Source organism: Idiotropiscis lumnitzeri, chromosome 7 (genome assembly GCF_059441095.1).
Source record: "Idiotropiscis lumnitzeri isolate Australia: NSW breed Sydney's pygmy pipehorse chromosome 7, RoL_Ilum_1.0, whole genome shotgun sequence".
In the NCBI taxonomy this organism is placed as follows: domain Eukaryota; kingdom Metazoa; phylum Chordata; class Actinopteri; order Syngnathiformes; family Syngnathidae; genus Idiotropiscis; species Idiotropiscis lumnitzeri.
Window position 1 is genome coordinate 12,178,440 of NC_142397.1, and position 26,680 is coordinate 12,205,119.

A 26,680-nucleotide genomic window follows, 5' to 3' on the forward strand; every position below is an offset into this window, starting at 1 on the left:
TAATTTTAATGGCATCATTTATGTGTATTGTCATACAGAATATTTAACCAACTCAAATCTTTGCTTATGTTTGACACTAACATATGGCAAATGCTTGCTAAGGAAAACCACCTCATTTGTAAAGTTCTTTTGAGTTTTATGAGTCTTGTTACTTGGTTAACAAAATAAAATTAAATTAACTTTGATAATAGAGTATTTTCAAATCAGACTCACTATCCAGAGGGCATCGTGTTTGATCTCCCGGGAGAATCTCTCATACTCATCAACCCACCAGTCGATGCAGTTTTGGCTGGTGTAGTCTGGAAATACAGTCTCTCCTGGCCATACCTGGAAAGGACAGAGAGCGTTTGGGGTAAACACCAATGGTAGTATTATATGTGCACAACCAAAAAGGGCAAATCAACATAAGAAATGTCAAAATGTGTTAAAAAATGCTATGGTCGAATCTGAGGAAGAACAATGCTGAGAGGGAAAATCAATAAAGTATTAGAGCCGTCTAGATGTGACCATGTGATCTGAGTCATCCTGTATTTCATGTACCAAGGAAGATGATTGACCCGCTAAGAATAAAAGCAATTGTATTTCTTGGTGTGACAGAAATGTCCTTGTGGACAGAGTGAATCTCAAAGTTGGTCCACTTTACTCTGACTTCCTTTGCCAATAAAGTATGTAGTTAGAAGCCTTGACATAAATCACACCATTGCATATGCTCACTGAACACACACACGCACACATTTTACTTTTTATTTTCAGGCAGATGTTTCTGGCAGGTGGTCAGAACTCCAAGGTTGTTTGGTGCTAGCTACTTTTTAAAGCATGTGCTTCCTCTCCTAAACTGTATTTTTTTTTTCTTTACCAAATCTCTTAGCTTTTGTAGCTGCATATCGCCCATCTGCCTGCTCTTATACTCCTTGTCTGAAGTTCAATGTAAGTATTTCAAAGTATAATGCCAAGAATTATGAGGCGTATTTTACTTTTGAAAAAAAAAAAAAGCCTGATAAAATTGTACTTTTAATGAGTGGATGGCAAATCTTCCACAAAAACTAGTGCAATAGAAGTCTAGATGCATGCTGTATAATAAATAAAAATGGATACAAAAGTGGAACATATCAACATCCTCAGCTGTTATCATCATGATGCAGTATCACAATTCTACTCTCAGAACATTACGTTAAAATCAAAATGTTCCTGTGATAGTACACACTATTCGCATATTTTTTACATTTTTCATGAAAGCGACTTAAGTCTATAAATATTTTTTTCTATTAATCTATTAATTTAGTGTGGCCGTTTCCTTGAAACAATGCTTTTACTCTCTTTGTGGTAGCTTAGGGGCATTTTTTTTTCCTTTGTGTAAAATCAAAACTCAGACTCCCAGACCGACCCCTAGCTCCACCCCTGGTAAGCATGGTAATCGAAACACTTGCATCGGCACACCCAACTGTTAGGGGCGGAGCGGTAGTTGGGGTGAGCAGGGGTTCATTTGCATGAAGTATTTTTTCCATCTACCCCCTTGCAGAAACAGTTAAGATAAAAATAAATGTGTATATCTTAATTCTTTGTAGAATTCACCCATAAATCACTCAGCGATACATTTTTTTCTTAAATAAACTGATTTCATAATTAGGACACATTCAAATGGAAATAAACAAAAATTCTCAAATATTCACACCTATAAGCATTGAACAGACAATGAACTGACAGCAGCATGTCCTTTATAGGACTAGAGGCACAATTGCACATAATGTTGTCTTGCTTCCGCTCCCTCGCCCGCTCTCTCTCTCTCCACGCTTAATCTGTGATGCAGTGATGCAGAACATTTTAAGATTAAATACTAATGTGGAATCAATGCATATGTTTGACCTGTTATAAGCAGCATGAAAAGGCGATTAGCAGTGGGACTGGACCTAATCGTGTGCATAATCAAAACAAGGCCGTAAAAGCATAAAAGCAACAGAGGTTTATCCCTCGCACATCCACCCCTTCACAGTGGGTATGAGCCTTTTAAAACCAAGCTGTGCGGGGGAATGGGTAGAAAATGGCACACCAGGGGCTTGAACTTCCATTAGGGTGTGTTGTGGTTTGGTGGAAATTAGGACAAACGTGTCACCCAGACATCAGAGTACACACAAATACACTTGCTTAGAAGATGACATACAATTTAATGCAGAGCACATCTAGCTATCTATCGTCTCTTCCACTTGGCATATACAGTGCGTGAATGTGGAACTTTAATGGGGCAACAGAGGAAAGGGTTGTGGCGTCCATCTTTTTTTTTTTTTTTGGTGAATTAATATAACATTTTTAGAGTACTTGCATGTTTGGCCATTCGGCTACCAGAATTATTCAAATTCAAATACAAATGTGCCTATAGCAAGCATTTTCCCTTTTAATGAGTGAAATATGTTCTCTCCTCCCCTACAATACAAACAGCAAGAGACCCGTGGTTTTAATTTGATTGTCTTTTTCCACGTGCCAAACACATGTTACAGTTTTTGTTGACGCTGTCCCAATTGTGATTTAATGACATAATTTTATGTTGCACTCTGGCTGCTATCTACGTCTTCCTCGTCAGGGTACATTGCAAGCTGCTGATTGCAAAACTTGCAGCTTTCCCTAAAGTGGTTAAACAAACTCTTAAAGAAGGAGTCACATTTTCTTTTCATTCTGCGATCAGTTCAAGCTTGGCAGAAGCCAACAAATTCACTTCTTTTATGACTTCCTACTAAACTCTCAATTGGACTCTGAGCTAAAATCAACCGGGATTCCTTATTATTTATGATGCAGAATGCAATGGTAAAAGGAAGATTAAGCATAATTACAATTTTGTAATTATCATGTACAGTTTGATATTAATCTCTACTCCAGTTTAATCTTGTTTAATGTGTGTTTGCATACAGAGCATAGATTACACATTTATTTCATTTGAACAAATGACTTACTAAGCGATTATTAAGCAGTTTCTATTAAATAGAGATAAGAACATAATTATTGGCCCGCGGCCAGTATTGTTTAATGTCTATGTATTTTCTTCATCTCACCTCTCCCAATAATGGAGTATTGCCATCTCTTTCGGTGACCCAGGCTTTCCGTTCGCTCCCACGGATATAGGACTCATACGGCACACCCCCAACTCTTTTGCTGGTGGCAATAGCAGGATCCTGGCGCACATAGACATACAGTGTATCCATGAGGGGGAAGCAGGCCATTAAAATGCATAAATCAACTCGCAATGAAGGAAAAAGAAGGTGTGACTCTTGCTATATAAAACTGCAACACCTGGTTATCAAGTCATGATCCTGCAACAGTAAAAATAATTAAATGTGATAATAATTGACTTTTTTTTTTTTCAAAGTAATTTGGCCATCGTTGCTCAAATGAATTGGCTCAACAAAAAGCAACAGAACATTTGTTGTGTTCGGAAATAATAATATGTTATGCTAATATGAAATTAATGGCGGTTTACTTCATTTTATGAGATGAAATAAACAGTGTGCTTCACTAATACTGAGGTGTTTCCTACCAGGATGAGGATGTATTTCTGTCCCTTCTCGTGAAGGTAGTCGGCAAACTGAGGCAGCTCATTGAACTTGACTTTATCATAAGTGAAGTCTTTCTTGTCCTCCATGTAGTCAATGTCCGTATACTGGATTTCCTGCGTGAAGTTGTTCCAGACAAAATGACATGTACTTCTTTACAAACAGTCTTTCTGTGAGATAAATAGCAGAATGTTTGAAAATGTTATGATAATCGAGTATTAAAGTAAAAATAAAAAAAAACACACACAAATTAAAAAAATAATTATATCGCTGTACAAAGAAAAGCATTTAGTGTGTGATTATATTTTGAAATAAAAACAATAAATTTTAATATTTTGTTATTTGAGGACAAAGAATGGGAAATGTGAGAGAATGTGAACAGGACAAGAGCTTGAAATCAAAATACATGCTTTTCATGATTATTAGTTCTTGTTCAATGCGCACACACACCAACACAATATAGAGTATCCGCATCTACCAGCATACTTTCCAGACTATAAAATGTGACTTTTTTCCCCATGCTTTGGACCCTACGGTTTTAAAATGTGATGCATTTTATTCATGAATACATTCGTATGAACTTCACTAGTAGTCAAGTCACATCTGACCAATCTACCAAAGACGTGACAGTGCACCAATGAAACTGTCTGAGTCTGCCCTCATAGTGAATATTCATATCAGCCATTTGCCAAATTTAGTGGGAGGCTTGGATGATGAACTCTTACCAAAACTGACCATAGTCAAACAGCAATGCTTAAGAGCAACTATTGCAGAGGTTTGCCAATGGATCCCGACAGATGGAGCAATGTAAAATAAATGCATTACCAATGGCTTTCAAAAAGTTTAGACTGCTGTGTTTCTCAAATTTGCCTCATATGACGAGAAAAACTGAGTAGGTGAGTAAAGAAGGAGGGGCTGGTCTATTCCAACACAAAAGAAGTTGAATTTGGTGGGTTTAGTGCACAGAAGGAAGACTGGATGAATTTTCTAGGAGGCTACTGTATGACATTGTTTAGAAAAAAAATGTTTAGTCATTAAAAGTCCTTTTTTTTTAATACCTCTGTGTGTCCTGTTTCGTAGTTTAGCAAAAAGCGAAGCGCTTTGTCGTCTACACATTTCTACACACGTACACATTGCACTTGATGAAAATAAATGAGGGCAACAAAGAACATTTGCTCATCTTGACTCTTCTTTCAATTGCAGTCAACTTTAATCCAAGAGTTCATCTTAAAATTGCTCCCCTTCACAGAAGAGGAAGCATCTGCATCCTGTCATCTTTGGATATACAGTAAATGAAAGATTGAGGATAATCAGTGATGTATTTTATTATATTTAGTAATCAGATAAGGCGGTGCGGCTTTGATTGGTGGCAATACTGTGAGACACCGATGTTGTGATACAGTTTTATGAGGAGATGAAGTATAAAGGTGAAGATTAGGAGTTTACCTTAGCAATTTATTTAAAATAGAGGTGTGGAGCATCAGTTCTTGTGTCATTTCCAGGAAAACATCTTACAAAACTGGTATTTCTCAAGCATCACAGAAGGGGAGTGAGGCCAGAGTAGGTTTCACATTTTGATCAGGATGAATGAGATAATGAAAGGAACTTGCTCGATTGATATTTGATCAGCATTAACATTCACTTACACTTGAAAAATAGTTCTCTCACATTTGAACCTGAATAGAGCCCAGCGGACGCTTCATTATTTGACAGAAAGCTGAATAACCCTGTCTCGGCTAAAGGCCACTGCTATCGCTCAGACACTTCCCATCTCCGTATCACACCTCCCCTATGGAGCCATACACTGCTTTATAAACGGTTAAAGAATAACAAGCTGCAAAGGTGAGGTATTGATATTATTCAATGGAAGCTTTTCACCTCTGCAACTAATGAAACCACCGGAAGCACCCGTTCTTACACGTGATGCTTGTGTTTGCATTATTTCACAAAAAAGCAGGCTGTGCGTTTTATTGATATGAGACTGTTTTAGTCCTCTTCTTTTTAAAGAGAGTCAGTAGCGAAAGCACGAAAAGCAAAATCAGTGATGCTGATGCAAAAACATGGCAGCCATCTACCCTACCTATTAAGCCTACTGATTTTTTTTTTTTTTAATTGCGCTGTTTAGAAAATTCTTAAGTAAATGATACAGGGTTCTATCTTACATTTTAAATTAGTAGCATGAGTATTTATTTTTTTCTTTCATACAATTTCACTATATGCACCATTCGATCTGAGCTGGAGCCGATCATAGCTGACTTTATGACTCGTTGAACAATTTACTGGGTTCACACTGGACTGCTCGCTAGACAATTGCAGGGCAAATTTATTAGGGGATAATCAACCATTCACATTCACACCTATGGAAAATGTAGGGTCCTCACTTGGGAATGTGACAATAAAAAGTCACAAAGCCCAAAGAAAAGTCATTCGCTCACTGAGACAACATGCAAATCTTGAAAAGATTCTAACCCCAAACCTATGAATTATACAGTGAAGTGTGGGTCTGAAAATAATAAAATAGAAGCAGACAAAATCTTACATATGGGAGGTCCACTGCACGATTCCTTTCCACTGTTTTCTTGACCTCACTCAAGCTACCATAGTCCCACCTCGAAAGCTGGAATCCCAGTGACCAGTACGGTGGAATGACAGGCCTGCCAATAAGCTGAAAGCAAAGTTGATAATGTAAAGTTAGAGTAGGAAACATGTCTGTACCCATGTAAACAACTGTCCGTGTAGGTGAACCCATTCCATCCCAAGTGTGCAAGTTAACAAAGGAATGAAGTTATTTCATTTCATAAAATTATGATCAAGTGCGAAAACTATTGACTGTATTAGAACAAAATGCACAATACTGTATATTGCTTGAAATGTTTTTCATATTTTAGTGATGCATCACCTCAAGAAACTCCTGCACCACTTGTTCTGGCGTATCTCCAAAAAGAATATAGAAGTCAAGGATTCCTCCAATTGTTCTGTATGTCACTGCAGGTGCAGGTTGCAAAGTCACTTCTGAAAATAGACACAGTCAGAAAAGGCTTTAGTGCTTCTTATCTTAAACATAACCTTAAATAGCCAAATTAGATTTTGATGTATGCATCATGTTGGGTTCAGAAATGGCAAGATATGTTTCATATATTCTGTTTTTCACCCATTGCGTTGCTGTTCATGAGGAAGACGCCAAATGACTTTCCACTCTCGTCTTCCAGACAGAGGAAGAAGGGATAGTGTCCATAGAGGTTGTGTGATCCCTATAGAAAGAGTTGGTAGCTGGTTGGAGAATACTTTGACAACGTCCTCAACGCGACCCAAGAGTAGAAGAAGAAGGATGTACGGATGGACACTACTCAGTTAGATTACGAGTATTAATAACATTTGTTGACAATAAAACACTTAAAAATAAATAGTGCTTCTGGTTGGCTACATCCAGATGAAGTGGATAACTTCTGTGTACCGAAGCTTTATTTAACGAGGAATGCCTTTTAGCTTAACTTACTACATTTTCCAAGTATACACCATATGCATGTTTCCATATACTTAACAGCAAATCGACAAATAGTGCTATGGTAAAATAACACAATGAGAGATTTCTCACCCCATTAGGAAAAGCATCTCTTGTGAAGATGGGCCAGGTCTTCCAATATGTGTCATGGCGAAACTGTCTGTGTACGTGCTCGCCGAGGCCGTAAATATTATGGGATGGAAGTTTAGCAGACAGCTGTAGGAACTGGTCTGCAAACACCAATGGTCCCATTGTCGTGTCAAACCTGTGTGGAATTTGTGACAAACAAATAAAAAATTGCAGGCAAATGTACGAAAGCATGTCAACTCCAATTCAATTTCTACTAAGCAATTTAGCTTAAACTAATATCAATACATTGAAAAATGTAAACATTTGGAAGCTACTATGAACACTAATTATGCAGATATTAGGGGTATATTATTTCTATTCAACACAAATTATCATGAAATCTGTGGATATCTAGACTGGCTCTGGACTATGAGAAAGGTAAAGAGTGAGAGTTGGTGTCAAGAACTCATGCATGACACATGCACTTCGAAATCATACACATCATTAGTAGTCTAAGTACGGGAAATTTTATTTGAGGTGTGGAGGGTACGAGGAACAGAAGAGTTTACATCAGGTCAATCATTGATACCCTTGCAATTCAAATTTAGGGGGAATGAGATGAGCTGCTTTGATTGGCTGCAAATCAAGTTGTGTGTTCACGCCCACAATAACGCAAACTGCCCTTTTTTTAATGCAAAATTACCAACATGCAGTCTGACAGCCTTGTACCAGACTTATTCCGGTCACAAAAATGCAGCCCTTAATTTTATTGATTCTATTTTTTATGAGGTCGTTGGGGTGTCCCCATGAGTGTGTAGCAAACGACTCTGATTTGTTGTTTTCCTTAGACTTGGTGGTTTTATATCAAATTAGAGGAGGAAGACAGGGCCATAGGTAGCTGATTATTTCACAGATTGCATTTATCAAGGACTACTGTCAATAGATTTTTGAAAGTATTATGAATGTTTTAAGAAAAAAGCTTTTTAACATACTTTGTGTTTCCTTTCTAGGTTCTAAACTATGTAGCCTACAAAGGAGTGAAAACATGATTTCAGTCAACGTATTTATAAGTATGAACTCCAATTGTTTGTTTTTAACTCGGGCAGTGTGACTGTCTGTCCACAAGAAAACAACGGTGCACTGTTACATACACCGAATAAACAAAAAAAATATAAAGAGAAAATAGTTAACCAGCAGTGACAACTCACAGGACTTTTTTGTTCTCCTTCCTGCGCACAACCAGCCCAAATGGTTCGTGTGTGATCTCCAGTGTGTTGCTAATGGGACTGGTGGGGTGATGGCTGAGGCTGTTAACGTGTTCATGGGGCACCTCAAACCTCTGCATACGGGCGTCCGATATCTAAGTACACCAACAGGAGAGTAAATCTGAAGTTTACGCAGAATAATTAATTACCTGACAGTTTTTTTAAATGTGTCTGCGTGAAAGTGTATCCCGGTACCTTAAAACGAAGTCGATTACTTGATTGCATTTCAGCATGAAATGACAGTTCTCGTATATTTGCTCCAAACAAGGAAGGGGAGGTCATTCTCTTCAGATGTGCCTTCATTACTGCCGTAAAAACACAATAAAAGCAAGGTCCAGTTCATGATACAGACTAGAGAATATATAACAAGGTAGATTTAGAAAAAGAAAACATGAATAAAAACCTTTAAACCTTTAAAAGAACCGTACTGTACCTCAATCACTGTCATGTGACTTTTATTATGACATTTGATGGTCATTGACTGTCAAAGATTGTATAGCAATATTTTATTAAATCTTCAATGTTCAATTCACAGAGGTCTGATTTTTTTATTTTTACACTGTGTTTTTTTCAGTCAAGAGAATATTTACAGAGGTGGGCATTCCATCAGACTAACGATTGATGGATGACGGAACACTTAAAAAAAATAATGGTCTAAGCACTGACAGATGTGGATTTTCGTCATAATCGTCACTAACTGTCCCTGATGGTTCGTTCTGCTGACGTATTTGAGCTGGTGTTGTTAGGGATGTTGGGACAGACTGACGGACCTCTGATGGACTTACTGACAGACTGATTGATAAACTGACCAACTGACGATTACAATTTCAGACCAGCAAAATTTTGTGAAACGCCCACCACTGAATATTAATCGGCTTCTAATGCAAAGACTCTCTTTTAGTAATGTATGCTCATGTTTTTGCTCTTGCGTGTTTTCTTTTGCATAGTATTTTAGGGGGAGCATGGTGAATGTATGGGTTCTCTGCTGTTTCTCCAGCCCAAATTATGCAGGGTGGACCCTGCCTCTTTCCCAAAGCCTACTGGGACAGGTTTCAGCTAATTTGTGGCCCCTATGAGGCCAACGACGGTAAAAGAATGGATGGAATTGGATGGAATCAGTTAATCAAGAGTAGCCCCGTGCATCAGGAATGCATGATCCAGCAGAATACACATTTTGCTTACATAAGGGCCAGTGGAAGCTACGTAACATTTTCCAGGTAAACTGTGGTAGAAATTCCAATATACAGGTCTCTTGGTTTATACATTTACCAATTTGATCCAAATATCCCGAAAGGCCTGTAGAGGCCGATAAAGTTGTTACATGACTGCATTAATAACATTGAGCATTACCATGGTATGTTTTATGTCACACTTGACATCTCATATATATAAATTGTCAGCACAAATGTATTCTGCCTTGATCCCTGGCCAAGACTTTTTACATTGGATTTCTGCTGACAATGACTCCATTACTTATTAATACTGTATGCAAGATATGATCAAATTACATCTTGGTCAGTGGTGTTTAAAGTGAGGTGCACTGCATGAGTTCAAGCGAGGCAGGGCCGCTTACAAAAAGCAAAAGAACCTGACACATCCCACGCCATCAGTGTCCACCAATAGGTTAGGGCTTGGCTTGATACATTACAGACATAGCGCGGGTCGTCCCTTTCAACTATGGAAGCACGGAATAAGTTGGACTCAATGATCATTGCATCTATTGGACGAGGTCAAAGTTTTGTCAAAGGTGAAAGATGGATCGTCTTCTCATAGGCCCGTTCTCTGGGGGAAAGCCCAACCACTCTCAAAGAGGACTAGTAGTACAAGCAACGTGTCATGGCGAGGCCACCTCAAACCAGACGGAAGCTAAGGCTCCTTCCCTGGCAGAGAGGTGACAGTCTACATCCCTGGAGCCAGCTTCTATAATAATAAAAGCTGAGGACCGGACCATCAAGGACAAAGCCTTCAGCCACCACTCAACTCTCATTGCACCCGAGCCTCTTGGCCCCTCCCATATGTGATGAGCCCAATTTGATTCTTCAGTCTATACCCGGCTGACCCCATGGGTACATGTTTAGCCACCGGGCGCTCATCATCGAGCCTCACCTCCAGGGCTTGCGTTAGTAGGATGCCTGGTGAATCATGACAGATTAAGGAGAGCGCACAAAAGTGTCGAATGTCAAAAATTGTTGGGTTGATTGTGATTGCGAACAGATTTATTTGGGCAGCAAAAACCACAACAACGATGATACTGTTGGGAGGTCCCATTCATTTTTGTTCTCAGTGATTATCATTTCTGAGGCCTGGACCACTGTCCCAAATTGCATAAGTAATTTTTTGTTTAATTCATCCTTTTAGATGACTGCAACATATTGAGGGAAGCTATCATTTCTTTTATAATGTTGCTCTGTCAAATAGCTCATATCAAATACAATATTTTATCAGCTTTTCTTTAGCCCTTAGGCTTCAATTCTACTTGACATTGTTTAGCAATTCTAACAATGTATCTGAAAAGCTGTTTGTGCAGGTTGAGAAACCAGTAACTAAGCTCGTTTAAAGCAAAAATGAATCCATGCAGGAAATAGAAAAATCTGCATTTTTCAAATTCACCCAGGCTCTCTGAGAGGCTGCACATCATGTTTCACTGACAGACATGCCTCAGGCAAAGTGAGTGATAGAGAAAAAAAAACAAGATGAGGGAAAGACAGACAGATAGCAGTGATACACCCTCAGTTGGCCTCCAAACTAAGCTGAATAAAAAAGGAAATAAGGTCCTCAGTCAATGAGCAAAATATGAAAGTTGTAAACAGCAGGGACAAGCTTAAAAGTGTTTCCCACTCCGAGTTTCAAAAAATTGTTATCACTCAATCAATCAAATAAACAACAGTGTCTGTGATTGGGAAAAAAACGGTTCACCTTTCACAATGATTTCTGCGTCAGGACACAAACATTACAATTTTACCATAAGGATCGGGCTGCTCCACTGAGTCAACAATGTATCCATGGTTGGTGGAAAAGAAGCACCAAGGTACATTTCGCTCATCGAGAGGGCTCCAGCAACATCCACGCTGCTGGCATCCGTTCTGTAAAAGTAATATGAAGTTTGGTGTTTTTTTTTATAATCAGCAATTATGAAGACAGTAACATTTTGGCCTTGATATTATTGCAACGACATTTATTTGGATCCGAATAAAGAATTGGTGCATATTGAAATAAATTTAATACAGATGGCCTTTTACAAGATGAATAGACTGAACTTTTGTGTGAAACCAAACAATAAATCTATACATTATGTCTGATTACTACAGCACCACTGGAGTAATGCCATGATTTTACTATCGCGAGTCTTATTGCATGTGTTTGAATAATCATTACATCCATGTAATTATCTTGATCAGCTACAACACCAGTTGTAATATCAAAGAGAACCATGAAGGCGGTAAAGTATATTGTGGAGTCCAAAGTCTCTGAATCCATAAACCTTCACATATTGATTGTCACACATACCTTGGAGGCGCCAGCATCAGGGAAACAGTCCACTCTTTCCGCATGAGGAATATTTGGACACTGAGGAACAAACACCTCTGTTGTCTCTGCCAAAAGATATGTTTTTTTTTTCCTCATCACAAACATACAGTATGAATATCAGTTTTAAACACTAAACATAATGAATGTATTTTGTGTCAATTACACATACAGAATTAACCAAGTTTACAAACTGGTCTGTCAAAGGTTCATCTGTGTTTATTCCAAATTATCCTCTGTATTTAATTTACATTTATTAACAAAATAATTATTCAATAAACAAACATGTTTTAATCATTAGTCAATCATACATTTGTAAATCTAACGCAGAGAATCCTCTTTCAGTAATTTTATCAACTGTAAGATTCAGAGATCACAACACACAGAGCACTTATTCAATGAAATAAGATCTTATTATATTATTTTTCAGGTGCACCTAATATTGTGGCCCACGTCAGTAAACACTTGGTGGTTGCGTTTCCACGCACACGTAGAGTCATTTCACTTACCATCCTTAATGGTCCCAGGTTCTCCGGTAGCAAAAAAAACTATGAGAGCAATGGCTATTGCCAACATCAATGCGAACAAGACCATTAAGGTCACCTCCAAATTCGAGAACCGCCTTTTCCCCATCTAAAACACAAAACCAAAAGCGTACATACTGAGTGATTACAAAGGTCAACAACTTTCGAACCAATTAATAACACCAGGATTCTAAAGGCAAGGTCTGAAAGGTCAGATATAATTTAATGTTTAATGAGGCCCAATGGCAGGACACACACCAAGAAGAAAAAAAAAATCCATACACTCACACAACTGACATACACATTTGATACGCGGACATTTTCCCTCGGAACAATCAGCAACCTTTAACAAAGCCGTTTAAGAAATATTTCTAAAGTTCAGAGATGAGGAAGATATTGAAGTACTTTTTGACAGAAATATTGAGGCAAAGCACGTAATCATTCAACTGTTCGATTAGATCCTAAAATCCCCCTTAATATCTGATCGTCAGATTAATGACAGTTTAGAAAAAGCTCTTTGGGATGAACTATAAGAGAGATTCAGATCCCTCTCACCCTAATATTAAAAAAAGCAAGCTCTGATCTTGACAATATTCCTTGCCTGCCTGCGGGCACCAGGTTGCCCCGAGGGCCCACATGAGCAGCCCGCAGTCCAGTAAACACAAGTAGGATTTCTAGAAATCAAAGTATTGCATACAATATTTATTTGTTCCCAAATTATTGTGAGATATCTTTCACTTAATGCATGCCATTTATTATTAATAATTAATTAATTAATTAAAATTAAGTGTGTATCAAACTGGTACTCCTTTGCATTAGCCAGTTCCCTAAGGGGGTTCTCAATTTCAAATAGGTTGGAGACCCCTGCTCGAGACCAGCCACTGTATTTCGACCTATCATGCTTGAACACGCCATCATTTTCCATTTAACCCGTACAGGGGAATTGCAGGGGTCGGTCACCACCAATTGTAAATAAATTGTGAAAAGAGAATTGAGTGGGAATCGATCCCACCCTTGCTAGCTGCAGTAAAGCCAGCTATGTGAACCACTATACCACCAATGGACTGCTACTAAAATTAAATTCCTCCATTTTCTGTTCTTGTAATGATCAGACATCCAGGAACTTTTGTCTCGATATTGTCGCAAAATCTACAGCCAGGTTTGAGCAAGTCATTTCAAAGACATTCATCATGTCACTCACGCCATTAAGCTTCCCTCCATTGTTGTGTTGAAGACAGAAACAAGGTGAATGTCAAGCTGTCTGTGAGGGTTTGTGTCTATTTGGGTGAATTAGACACTTATTGCCATGCGGTTTAATGTGCTGTGAAGATCAAGTGAGGGCAAAGAATGAGACAAATGTGCCCATGGCCCTGTGTGATTCTGTGTCATATGCACATGACGCAACAATGAAAAGCGCCTGCAAGCGTTCAATGTAAGGAAGACACGAGAAAATATTTCAACACAAAAGTGCTTCATAGTATAAACTATTGGCTCTCAACTGTTGTCACACAGTGACCCAAATGTTCCTGTCGTAGCTTACTCGCAACGCACTTAAGGAACGTGAAGAACAATTAAGACGCAACTATGAATTATAGCATTTTCATTGCAAAATAAAAAAAAGACACAGTAGAGTTTATACTCACTGCGCACAATGGGCAAGGAGCCCGCCACTGCCAACTACTGTAGTGGATGTGCAATTACACTTTATTGTAGTATAGCAGAAAAATAGCATGTTTGCCAGGTTCACATGCGCCCAGATGCACTGAATTAAGAAACCAGCCCAGAAATGTATCGGCCATTCGGGAAACTCCCGAAATTCCCAATGGCCACCTTGCCACTGGATCAGAGTGAAGCAGTGCGTGCTTGGAGCATTTTCCAAACGCACCCACGATTAAGTAACGGTGTGTGGCAAGTCTGAGCTCTACTCTTCTCTATTTTGGGTTTTGTAAAATAAATTTCCCCCATAAAATGCAACTCCAGAGCGACTTATGTATGGTTATTCTTTCTTCATGCTCTTTTTTTTACTGGTACGACATATTACCCTGCACAATACATGGTCCAAAAAATACAGTAATTGCACAAACTTTAGCCATAGCCTAAAAAATGTTTTTCCTTTATCTCTTGTCTTGTATTCATTCAATCCAATATTTTCAGTTTTCACCCTACATCATAATAAAGGACTTGTTCTGGTACTGTTGGAGGGTGAATTAACTATTAACCTGGATTTATAATACGTGCATGTATCTACAAAGTATCAGGTACACAAAATTGCATGATCATGTACTAGTAGCCATGCTAAAAGATCAGACTGTGAGAGCACACTGGATTGGTAAGTAATCACCCATGTACACATGCTAAGAAGAACACTTTTTCTGTTGTCCATAATAGGCAGCATAATGAAATGTGCATTTATGTTCCTGCAACAGGTTGTGAAGTAGTTTTATTATTCATTTTGCGGTTGCACCTAAGATTAATCCCACAACCGCTGAGTTCTTTATTGTGAATCATTTAGCAGCTGCACCAGTGCTCCAGTCTGACTATAAGGAACATAATTCACTTGCTGTACAAACTAATAAAGTATATTATCTAAAAATGATTGATTCATTGTTTTTAAAGAGGTAAAAAGACTGTAGCTGTTGTCTTACCTTGGCTCTCTCTCTCTCTCTCTCTCTCTCTCTCTCTCTCTCTCTGTCCTGGGCAAAGTTCTCCTCCAAGTGCCCGAGCCAAAGCAAGATAGCACCTAATAAACCTCATGAGCTATTAAACAACCCCTGCACCCCCTCTCCACACATACACACACAGGCACAAACACCCCCACACACAAAACCAAGAGCACAAACGTTGCGTAGGAGTGGTGGTGTGTGAATTTTGACATGGAAAAAAATTGTTTGGTGTTTGGTTCGATGTTTAGTGTAAAAGCAATAAACACCTCAAATAAAAATACTTGGCATTTGTATCCCTGTGCGTTCACAGAACTATGACAAAAGTATGTCTATAACATAGCTTTTGCACAGAAAAATCAAAATATGTTTTTTTTTCACATTCATTCAATCAGTGTGTAGTTGGCTATGTGCTTACTCATGGGGTGGCTTGGTTAATTGTTTTAAACGTAAATATTTTTAACAAAGGTTTGGATGGTTAAATAAGACGTTGTTTGCTTTTGTAAGTGAACGACATTTTTTTCCATTTTGGTGAATGGTTTTCTTATTTCTGTGAAGAGTTAGCAAAAAAGCCCAAAAAAAAAAGAATTTGCATAAACTATCGGGAAAAAAACTGAAATCTAGTACTATTTGAGTATGACGTGCATGATGCGTGACGTTCTCACCAGAATAATGCACCTGGATGGGATGAAAGACCCAATGAATGATATAGGTACAGTTATTATATATAAAATATTATACATAATATTAAGTATATAAAAAAAGTAAAATCTTGTCAAATAACTGCACACAATTCTCCCACACACACAACAGTAGCAGAACGATTATCCTGTTTATGCAGTTGGGGGAATAAAAAAAAGTTACATTCTCAACGCTGATTGGCTGTCGCCAACGAGTGACGGACTGGGCCCGCGTGGTCTGCCAGAAATTCTGACGGTAATTTAGTAATGGACTGACAATGCACACATCCTTATTTAATCTCCGTGTCTGTTTAATCCCTTCTGATCTCAGGAATTACTTAAATTATATTCGTATAATTGTTATTTTAAAGATTTTTACAGTGCCACATGTTTGGAAATGGGTTGCACTCGAACATTGTGGAAATATTTCATTTGCTCTTTGATCTTTTGTATCAACAGTACCTGATGGACATGATTATATATTTAATCCATGTGCTACAATCACTCGACTGATCGTCACCACACACTTCAGAAGGCTGTAGTGTTTCTAATATTATTTACTGAACCACACACGGGTAGAATATTAAAAGTGTCTCTCACTCTGATGCAGTCTAAATTTAAACTCTGACATGCGTTATGCAAAGATGTAACACTTATCAAGTATCATCCTGACCTTGAGTTGAGCTTTGCCCATCTGTGAAGTGTTTCTGTGCCAACTGTTTTATGCATTAAGGTGTGATTTTTGTTGAAATAAGATGGTGCACAGGGATTTGTTGGCTTGTTTAATGAACTCCCAGTTCCCATAGAGCTCTAGTGTTGTTCATCTATACACAGCCTTTGTTTCCTGGCTTCTATCTTTGTGCAGGAAAAAATGATTACTGCTTGTATTACAACGTCAGTCTTCATCCAGCATGCCAGCTCCAAATATGCAAAACACTCATCTCCCCTTTTTGGATTGTACGTTTAGTCAGTTGATATCTCTTGTGGTCTTTGGTTTTCCAAGACTATATCTGATGAAACACAGTCTGCCTTGGATCGTGTAATCATGATTTCAAGTTGTGTTGGTATTTACAACACCAGTCTAAAGTTAGACTTACTTGAGGCTCTTTGCCAAACGATTAACAATTTTCAGTTATTTCAAACAGTAGTCGCTTGTGTTGAGAAAAAAAAAAGTTGGAAGTGCACCAACCACTAGCAGGGGCGGAGCTATGTTGTGTCTAGGCCACGCCCACCCATTTCCATAATTTGTTTACTTTTAATGTACAATTGATCTGAATGCAAACTGGAAAAGAGTCTGTCTTTAGCAAACGTATACTCTTACAGTCAATGTCATTCGTTAACATCATAGCAAGCAAACAGCTGGATTAGAAGTCATTGTTAATCATCATCATGGTCGTCATGGCTTCTAGAGATAAAATGCACACATATACCAGTCTTTTCCAACTAATTGATAACACAAGGAGGAAAAACAAACAAGTTAAAAAAATGTCTAGAATTGTGAAGAATTCAAGAATTTTTTTTTGAGGGGGGGTCTACTTGAATTTAGGGTGAATTGAATTAATTAATTTAATGAATGAGCCATCAAATGCAGTATGCAGATTGATGTTGGCCACGGTTGGCAGTTGATAGGTAGTTAGCTCGTGCATCAGTGCATGAGGGAAGCTATGATGTAGTAGACAAAATTAAAGCAACATAAAATTAAATGGCATTATATAGTAAATTACGATCAGCAAAACATTGTTTTATTTAAACGTATTCCTCCTTGTATTATGGGTGACTTTGGAAATATTCTGATTATGTGTGACTTCATGAAACCCTTACGGTAGATGGTTTGATAAACAATGACTTCCCTGTTACAAATTTAAGCATGCAAATGTACGCTTATGTCTGACTGCATTAGGTTGGCTCTCTACCATGAAAAGTACAATAACCTAATTATTATTACAGTTATTATTCTCCGCCACAGACAACTCAACAATGTGAATAATAGGTGAGCTTTACAGCTTAAAGAACAATTTGAACTATTTATTAAATCCAACCGGGTGTTGTCAGACTTCCTGAGCACAGAGACGGAGGTGTGACCCATCGCTGCTGTTTCTACTTGATTATAGTTTTTGTATTTCCCTTTTTTTGTATTAAATACTCAAGGACAAATGAATTGTATCAGAATTTCAATTGGATGCAATATCACCAAGAAACATTACAAGAACTTCTTCTGTGGATACTTTTTCCTCCTCTGGTGGCCTCATGTAGGATTTCCTAACACGATCGATGCTAATTTGGTGGTGACGACCGCCCATGTCATTATAGAAATATATATGAATAGAATCAATTAACTTTTCAATTTCAGACCTTACATTCATCTGCAATTGCATCAACTTGGGTTAAACAAAGCAGCAGGAAAAAGACAGCACACAAATGATTGAGATACTCTGCCAATGGCGTCTCAATATATTTTTACAATGCTTCTGTGTGTACAACAAGAACATTAGTGCCTCTTCAATAGCGCCATTTTCCTAATCCTTCACTGATCATTCTGCTCACTCATCAACGCTTCTCTCTTTACAAATCCAATTCCACTCTTCCAGTGCCAATTGCAGGTGCTCTCCCTCTGGATTGCAGCACAGCGCCGATTTCAATAGAACAAACTGAAATTGGCTATTCAGTCCCCTGTATCGATCCTGTCTTGTTAAAAGTAGACACTCAACATTGAGAGCTGCCAACAAGTAAGCCATAGTTGAGGTATGACTCTGTGCTCAAGTGCGTGCGTCTGTGTTGACTTTGTCAAAAAAGTCATTTAAAAGGTTCCTTATAGAAACACTAACCACTTCTCCAGCCATCATCTGAACCGCTTATTTATGTATCAAATATAAACTCCTGTTTTGAGTGCATACTTCTTGACTGAATCTCATGAGCTCACAGCAGAAGATTTTCGAGGGAATAGGCATAAATGTAGAAGGGTGTGGGTCGAGATAGGTTAATGTAGCTTTTATTGTCAGTTCTGCAACAACTGAAAAACATACAGCGTTCGCCAGCGCTCCTGAGGGGGTCGTGTCATGGTCACCCACTTAGACCTGGTTTTTGCTAGTGTAAAATCTACACGGGCACCTAGAGGACCCTCAGTCTGAAAACATATATACTGATGCAATCCTATCTGGAGTGTGTGCATGTATGTGCATGTGTGTTGGTGGAGGGGGTGTGGGGTTATAGTCCGTAGATTCTTTGAGCAGAGGGCAAACAGGGTGGATAAATCAGAGCAAGCAATGAATTTAGCTTGCTTGCAGCCCGGTGGATGAAGATGGCCTTCAGTGTAGCTAGCACATGCTAACCCACAGATCTTTCAGCATCCTTCCTGTGCTAACTTGTATTCACTTTCCACTAGGGCTGCCAAGATTAGTCAACTAATCAAGACGACGATCCAAATCGTTGACAATTAATTTAAGTAGTTGACGAGTTTTTTATTAATGTATTTTTTGGGCGCATTGCTTTTCTCTTGCTTGTCTCGTTCTTTTCCACGCTGGCTATATGCCCGGCGCACATGCGGAAGGGCGAAGATCCCGGTTACCCGCGATCTACACAGAAGCATTGTGGGTAGTGAGACGGTGTGTTATGGTGACCTGTTGTTATCAACAGAGTCTGAAAGCTACGGAATATTTCACACACACAAATAGTTATGATACAAACCTCCATTTCATGGCAGCACGACGGGGATTCTCGATCATGTTGTGGCTGATGCCCGATTTCATTTCTAAGACGTTCAGTCGTGTCTGAAAGCTAGCTGTAGTTAGCACACACACACACGCACCCCCCCCCCCACACACACACACGCACTGATATACACTAACACAATGTCCTTTTAGCTATGATAACATATTGTAGCGTCTAGTCTGGATTAAGGAGTCATTAGTCAGCGAACTCAAGTCTCTTAACAACCAAAACAGTGTGTATGCCGTGTTTCGAGCATTGAAGCTGAAAGATTTCTCGCGAACGGAGTGATGCATTCAAGAAGTGGGAAATTCCACTACTCAAAGTAACAAAACATGACACATTTTCCACAAGACCTCATTGGCATCACAGAACAGTAAAACACATAATTAAGTTTGTTGCAATATTAATAATAATGTTTTAGCACTAACAAAAAAATATCTTCCCCCTAATATTTAAATATTTTTCCCAGTTGCAATGATTGTGTAGACCAATTGACAAGTATAAATTACCCTTATTAGTGAAGAAATAACAAAACGTTTTGCATAAAGGTTAAATGAAAACTAATCGTTATTACTGTTGATTAGTCAAATTCCAAAATAATTATTTGTGTAGGACTGCAAGTATGGGTCGGGAGAATAGCTCACATGTTCTCAACTTGTCATTCCCATGCTAATGTATTGAGAAGATGAGAGATGAATGCTGCCAGGATGAGTCGCACCATAGCATGAAGAATGACACGTTGTTCTTCCCCAAGTTGCATAAAGTGGCAACTGGATCAATTGCGTTGATGGTGGTTGAATATGTTGAATATTGAAATGTTATATATGTACATAATTACTGTAATATGCACTCATTAATTCTATGCACAGACTTATAAGAGTAAGGATATGAATATAAAACTGTGCAATGACCTTGTAAATTGTGACCTGGCGTTCATTTGACTTATCGTACATCAGAAGCATCAACAGGTAAATTTCAGAGATAAATAATTGGACACTTGGCTAAACTGTATCAATGTTCACAACATTTTCCTGAAACATAAACTTGACAAATCTCACGCTCTGCTTTTGGATCAATTTAGTATTCTCCATTCTATTCAGCATTAAAGACCCTATGGTAAGTTTATACCTCTTAGTCTCATCATACTGTGTGAGCGGATGCTGTGCGGGTAGCAACAAGGAATCTCCTCGTTGCCATGGTAATGCAGAGCTGGTGAACTTTTGTCAGGTGCCAAGAGCTCACTTGCAGTAGAATAGTGTTGGTAGTGTGTGCATGTGCATGCCCGCGTGTCTATGTGTGCATGCTATCTCACTGAGTTTTTGAAGGCTAAAAAGGAAACAGTGAGCATGCTTATCTTTGTGAAAGACTGCAAATCCCCTTTCGCTCTGTCACTCTCACTCAAGCAGCCTCTCTCTCTCTCTCTCTCTCTCTCTCTCTTATCTGCATTCCGTTTATCGTACAGATGCACTGATGTAGTATGCTTCCCCTTTTCATGAAAAAGGACTTAAAGGCACTTCTCATCTTCATCACCTTTCTCTGCCCCTTAACCTTCATCCCATTTTACCTCACAAGAACAAAAGAAAACAAATAACTGCATTTTACTTTCACCCCTCTCTTTTCTCAACCTACACCATGTCACACTTGTGAGTATGCATTGTATTGATATTTTAACGAGCTATTATACTCTGCTCACTCTCTTCAGGAGTCTACTCTCATTTGCATTATTCTTCCACCGCCACTCTTTCATCTATGATGATCCTCTTCCTTAATATGAGTATAATTAGATATTAAAGCAAAAAAACTGTTAAACACTGCAACATTAGAGGAAATTGGGCTTTTTAGATGTATCAGATGAACTTGTGCGTGTGTGTCTGTGTGTGTGTGTGCGAGTGTTTTTGTGTATGTGTGTCTGTGTTATAAGGGCTTGTTGTTAGATGGTGGCTGGGCCTGCCAACACAGAGGCCTTCTCTTAGACTTCAGTTAATCAATATGCAGCTCCTCCCTGCATCACTGTCTTTGTGTTATAAATACATGTACACGCACACACGCACATGCGCGCACTCACACAGATTCCGGCCAAGGCAAATGGTTACACACACTTCATCGAAATTCTGGTTCAAACGTCACCACTGCCTTTGTTGTATCAATAAAATGTACAAAAAGCGATGCATAACCACACAACTTAGACAGGCTCAACAATCTGTGTCTGTACCTCACAAACAAACATGAAGAAGCAGAAGATACTTCATAAATGATGTTTATATAAAGCGATACAACTTCCTCACAATCATTTAATAGGACATATGTTACAACGTTATATTAGAAGTGGCCTATTTTTAAATAACATCAGTGCCACTGTGCCTGTGAGCTCCATGGGCACATCCCTGCTGTAATGAGCTTCCCAAAAATGGCAAAGAGTGCTGCTACACAAGCTACAAAATTGACTGACATGCTGCGCTGAAATTCTTCTATTAAAAAAAAATAAAAATACACAACTTTAGTGGCGAGGGTTGAGGCACCATTATTTTTTTCTTTTCTTTTTTTTTTCATTAAAGATGCTATAGAAAATTGTTCTTTGTTTGAATAGCATCAGTGCCGAAACAAATGGTGGAATAAATACTAACAATAAATACGCAAATAATTACCAAGCATTTTAAGTGTTGCTGCAGCTTGAAGCATACGTTCCAAACATTACAGAACAATAAAACAACTTTTCTTACATATAACATTTGGGGCATTTGAAATTTGAGGTGACATTGGATAGTCAAAACCTTGTGAAGTTGAGAGATGTTTATAACTTTGCAGATCAAAACAAAAGACAAAAAAAAAAAAACCTTGAGCTACTTTTACTTTTCTGCTCCTGCGTTGACTCACTGCGGATCACTGCATCATGAATATGCCATCACAAGCTATCAGGTAACTACTGTGTGTAGGCCTACAGTTCAATTTGCACATTATGTGCATCTTATGCATGCAATTGTCTGTCAAAGGGTTAATTGTTCAAAGTGGAGTGCTTTAGGATTACATTAAAAGGTATATTCCTTAAAGGTAAGACAGCATAATGCGATTAGCGACTGTAACTTGCCTTCAAATGAGTGAGTATGGTTTCAAATGGGTCGTATTTCATGGTGTAAATGGGTGGTTTATAAAGGTATTACAAACCTCAATTTCAATTATGGGGAGTTATGTGAAATGCAAATAAAAAGCTATATCCAATCAAAGTTTGCTCCATTCTCAAATTCATGCTTTTTTCAGGGGGCATATTTTCCTCAATTTGTTTTAGATCATCAAACAAATTACTACTTGTAAATAGCTAATATAGTAAAGATATAAAAGTAAATAGTCACAAAATGATCTATCCATCCATCCATCCATTTTCTGCCGCTTATCCGGGGTCGGGTCGCGTAGGCAGCAGCTTCAGCAGGGACGCCCTGACATTCCACTCCCCAGCCACTCTTCTAGCTCTTCCGGAGGGTTTTCATTTAGTAATGATGAAAAAAAAAATCTGAGCTTTCGCCTTATTGTCGACGACACTTTATTGTTTGGGCCACCCATGGAGATAATTTTGGACTACTCTTCTTTTTTTAATTACATTAGTTTAGCAATACTGGAATGTTTTCAAGCTTGGACCGTCCATTGAGCCAAGGTATTTTAAGGCCATGCCACAGTATTTGACAAATTTTCGATATCCTGACCTTGACTGGGCCACTCCAAACCCTTTTTTTAAGCCACCCTGAAATCAATCTGCTAGTGCGTTTTGAATTGTTGTCCTACTGCAGAATCAAAGTGTTCTTCAGTTTGAGTTCAAGAACTGATTGCCGAACATTCTCCTTCAGGCCTTTCTGGTCAAGATCTAAAGTCAAGGCTCCATCAATCACAGCAAATAGTCCAGGTCCTGAAGCAGTAAAGACGGCCCAGACCATCACACCATCACCACCATGCTTGTTTAAATTTCCTTCTTTTTCTTACTTTTAAACTTTGTTGGGAATTTCACATTTATAAAAATAATGAGTTATTTACTCATTATTTGCGCAAAAAGTTTAGTAACTGAATTACTTCAAAGTACTATTGAACAGTTAAAAAGCAAATAATTGACTTGGGAAATTAAAAAATAATAATAAATAAAAACAATTTATGACGGAGGCAAATATTTCACTGTTGCCTCCTTAAGGGGCACGATAAATATAAACAAACACACCTCGGCATGCAAGAAAAAATAGCGGAGCACGGTGGGGTAAGGAAAAGGTGGTGAAACGAGAGCTTCAGAAGACTAGAGTAGGCCTCCACGTCCATGAGCAGGCCATGTCTTTCACTCTCTCTGTCTCTTACATCACTTGGCCCGTCAACCTTGCTGACCTGAACAATCCATCAAGCGCTGCTGCTGCTGCTCCAAGGGATGCAGAAGATAAGGTTGTAAGGTGAAGGAGAGAAAGAAGAAACTGATTGAAAGACTCCAGTCAAACAGAGATGAAACCCACCACGTGTTATTTTACAACAATGGACCTTGAAAAGTTGGTGAAATTGGATCTCATTAAACAAACATTTTGTTTCATACCATTCATTGCATTTGTACGTATAGGCTGGAATTAATAAATTTTAAACATTAGCTTTGCTGCTATGTTAATTTGACAATGGCAGCAGTCTCCACAATCCTGTGGCATCACCTGTTATCATCCTGAGGAATAAAATGAGGTGTGTAAGGTGAGACATTCATCTGTGTAAGTGGCCAATGCACCCAACAATTCCGTATCGCTGAGAAGGGAGAACGCTGTTCGAGGACATATAGTGTGCCCAATTAGGATAAAATGACGAGGGCTAAATCGACGAAGGTCCTTAATTGTAACCAAGCATACTTTTTATTGAATTTAATTTTTGCATCTCAAGCTCCCTCCAACCCTAGTAGGTTCTCTGATGCTCTGATGTGTTTGCCAATTAAATTAAGTCGCAATCTTTCTGCGTGAAGGCTGTGCAACGTGTTTTATTAATGTGAAAATGATTTGGTGTAATGACCAGTGAAAATTTTGATAAATCACTCCTGCATTGCCTCGAGAGCCTCGAACTTATCACCCTTGCATGCTTTTTAATGGGGAGGCAAAGGCATTTGAGCTTTAGATCAGGTTCTTCTCATCTCCCTATCCAGCGCTTTCTGTCACGGAACAGCCAAAGTGGAGTTCAAATTACACACGAAGAAGACCTGACATTTCCTCAGGTGAAGCAGTGGAGCATGCTCCTACTGTACATCTAATTTTGAAATAGCACCCCATACAGCGCTTGACTTCTTCTTTTCCATTACTTCAGTTGACTATGTTGTGTCTCCTAGCACCGCTCCATCTCATCTTATCGCACCTTACCTTCTCATTGCCTTGCAGGATGGAGGGGTCGAAAAGGAGAGAAGATCAGCGGGAACGAGGAGATAGTGGACAGAAGAGTGACAGCAGCTCAAAGCTGAAGGGGCTGTGTGCTTTTGTGTGTGTGTGTGTGCGTGTGTGTGTGTTTGTGTGCTCTCTTTTTCATTTTTCCCATCTCAATTCAACTGTCTCCCCCCTCATGCTTTCTCTCTCAAACACACGCACACACTGTGTTCCTCTCTGTCTAGTTGTGTTTCCCTAAGGGTTCTCCTCTCCACTCATACATATTTGAGATCTGGTGCTGCCCTCTGTGCCTGACAACAGAATATATTCAACCACGTGAATAGACATATTGACAAATACCTTGCACGCAAATCAAGTTGAATACCCAGGACATACAGCATAGAGTGCGGAAACACCATTGCTCACAAGGCACCATTGACTTAAGGCAAACATAAACATAATCGGGGTGCGTGATGTGTGTTGGTAGGCATTTTTAACAAACATTAACAAGGTGTTCTGTGTGCCTGTGTTTATAATTATGTCCTAATATTATTGGAAATTGAGGTATTGCAGAAAATGGCTTCATATACTGAATGGTAGATGTCATACAAACGGTTATTAAAGTGTGTCCTAAAAGTGCTGGACTCATATGTAAATGACTCCTACCTTGAGAAAATACGCCAAATGCCAAAAAATCCTTTATCACCACCGTAACTATGGACCAAAAATCATATTAAATAAAGTGAATCTATCATAGCGCTGGCCTGATGCACTCAACCTAGCTGTGTTAAAACACACTTTTTGCATGGGTGCTTTTCCCATTAATACCATTTAAAAGTCATCTTTGAATCCCTCTAGCTACTTCTGACTAACAACACCATCATCTACATAGAGAGGCATGTGAGTTGGGGGATGCATGTAATGGTGGGTGGTTGTGTGCTGATCTTCTAAAAGCAGTCAGGCCTTAATTAAACCAATGCTTGTATTGTTGAGCTAATGCTAACGATGCAAGTGATCCACGCTCATTAGGCAAAAATCTCCACAAATCTCTCACTCTCTGCTGCAGTCGCAGGACCAGCGCAATATATCCACATCATTACACACACACACAAACACGCGCACGAAAGCACGCACACACACTTGAGCCACCATATCCCAGGCATGCACACACATGTTGCCGAAGCACATTATGCATCATTACACACACTAACCATGCGGAAATGTTGGCCAACCTAAGGTTAGTGAGTCTGTCTTGGTCAGCTGAAAGCTGTGTGGTTGCACACAAAAAAACACACACGCATGCATATATATGTATATATATATATATATATATATATATATATATATATATATATTTTTTTTTTTTGTTTGTTTTTGTTTAAATACATGAAAATGAACTCCATGCGTTTTACTCCAGTGCTGAATATGTTTGCACGAATGATAGCACGTGTATTATTATGTACAATATATCCTATATGCATTATCCATGAGCACAGGGTACAATGTGCTATTTGAACCCAATTGACCTTATAAACTTGTTGTTTGCGTCAAGCTGACCTTAGAAGGGATTCTGACATGCATAATTTATTCCTCGTGTAAGTAGCCTATGCTTTGCTTCAGTATATTGTATTCTGTTAAGTGTATTTGAAACATCGGTGTGTTTCCAACTTGTTTGTATTGATCACTCAGCATCCTTTTAACCTCCAATTTCTTTGCTCACCAGTTTTCATTCATCACCTCTGCTCCCCTTCATTACATGCATCCATTATTTTCTAGCGTTTATTACCCTGCGCAGGGTCAAGGGGAATCTGGGTCTGGAGCTCTCCAGCTGACAATAGGTGAGAGGCAGGGTTCGCC

At 38.8% G+C, this 26,680-nt stretch overlaps 1 protein-coding gene across 1 annotated transcript in view; it reads right to left on the reverse strand.

Annotated features, from left to right (window-relative positions):
* Positions 1–12,533, reverse strand: part of si (sucrase-isomaltase) — a 55,516-nt gene extending 42,983 nt beyond the window's left edge. The window contains exons 1-12 of the mRNA XM_088300265.1: positions 12,410–12,533; positions 11,883–11,968; positions 11,338–11,458; positions 8,571–8,680; positions 8,319–8,470; positions 7,135–7,306; positions 6,691–6,790; positions 6,439–6,551; positions 6,079–6,204; positions 3,524–3,655; positions 3,042–3,161; positions 214–327 (exon numbers count right to left, since the gene is read on the reverse strand). Of these exons, the coding sequence (XP_088156391.1) occupies positions 214–327; positions 3,042–3,161; positions 3,524–3,655; positions 6,079–6,204; positions 6,439–6,551; positions 6,691–6,790; positions 7,135–7,306; positions 8,319–8,470; positions 8,571–8,680; positions 11,338–11,458; positions 11,883–11,968; positions 12,410–12,533 (1,470 nt within the window). The remainder of the gene's footprint in view (positions 1–213; positions 328–3,041; positions 3,162–3,523; positions 3,656–6,078; positions 6,205–6,438; positions 6,552–6,690; positions 6,791–7,134; positions 7,307–8,318; positions 8,471–8,570; positions 8,681–11,337; positions 11,459–11,882; positions 11,969–12,409) is intronic.
* Between the last annotated feature and the right edge of the window lie 14,147 nt (positions 12,534–26,680).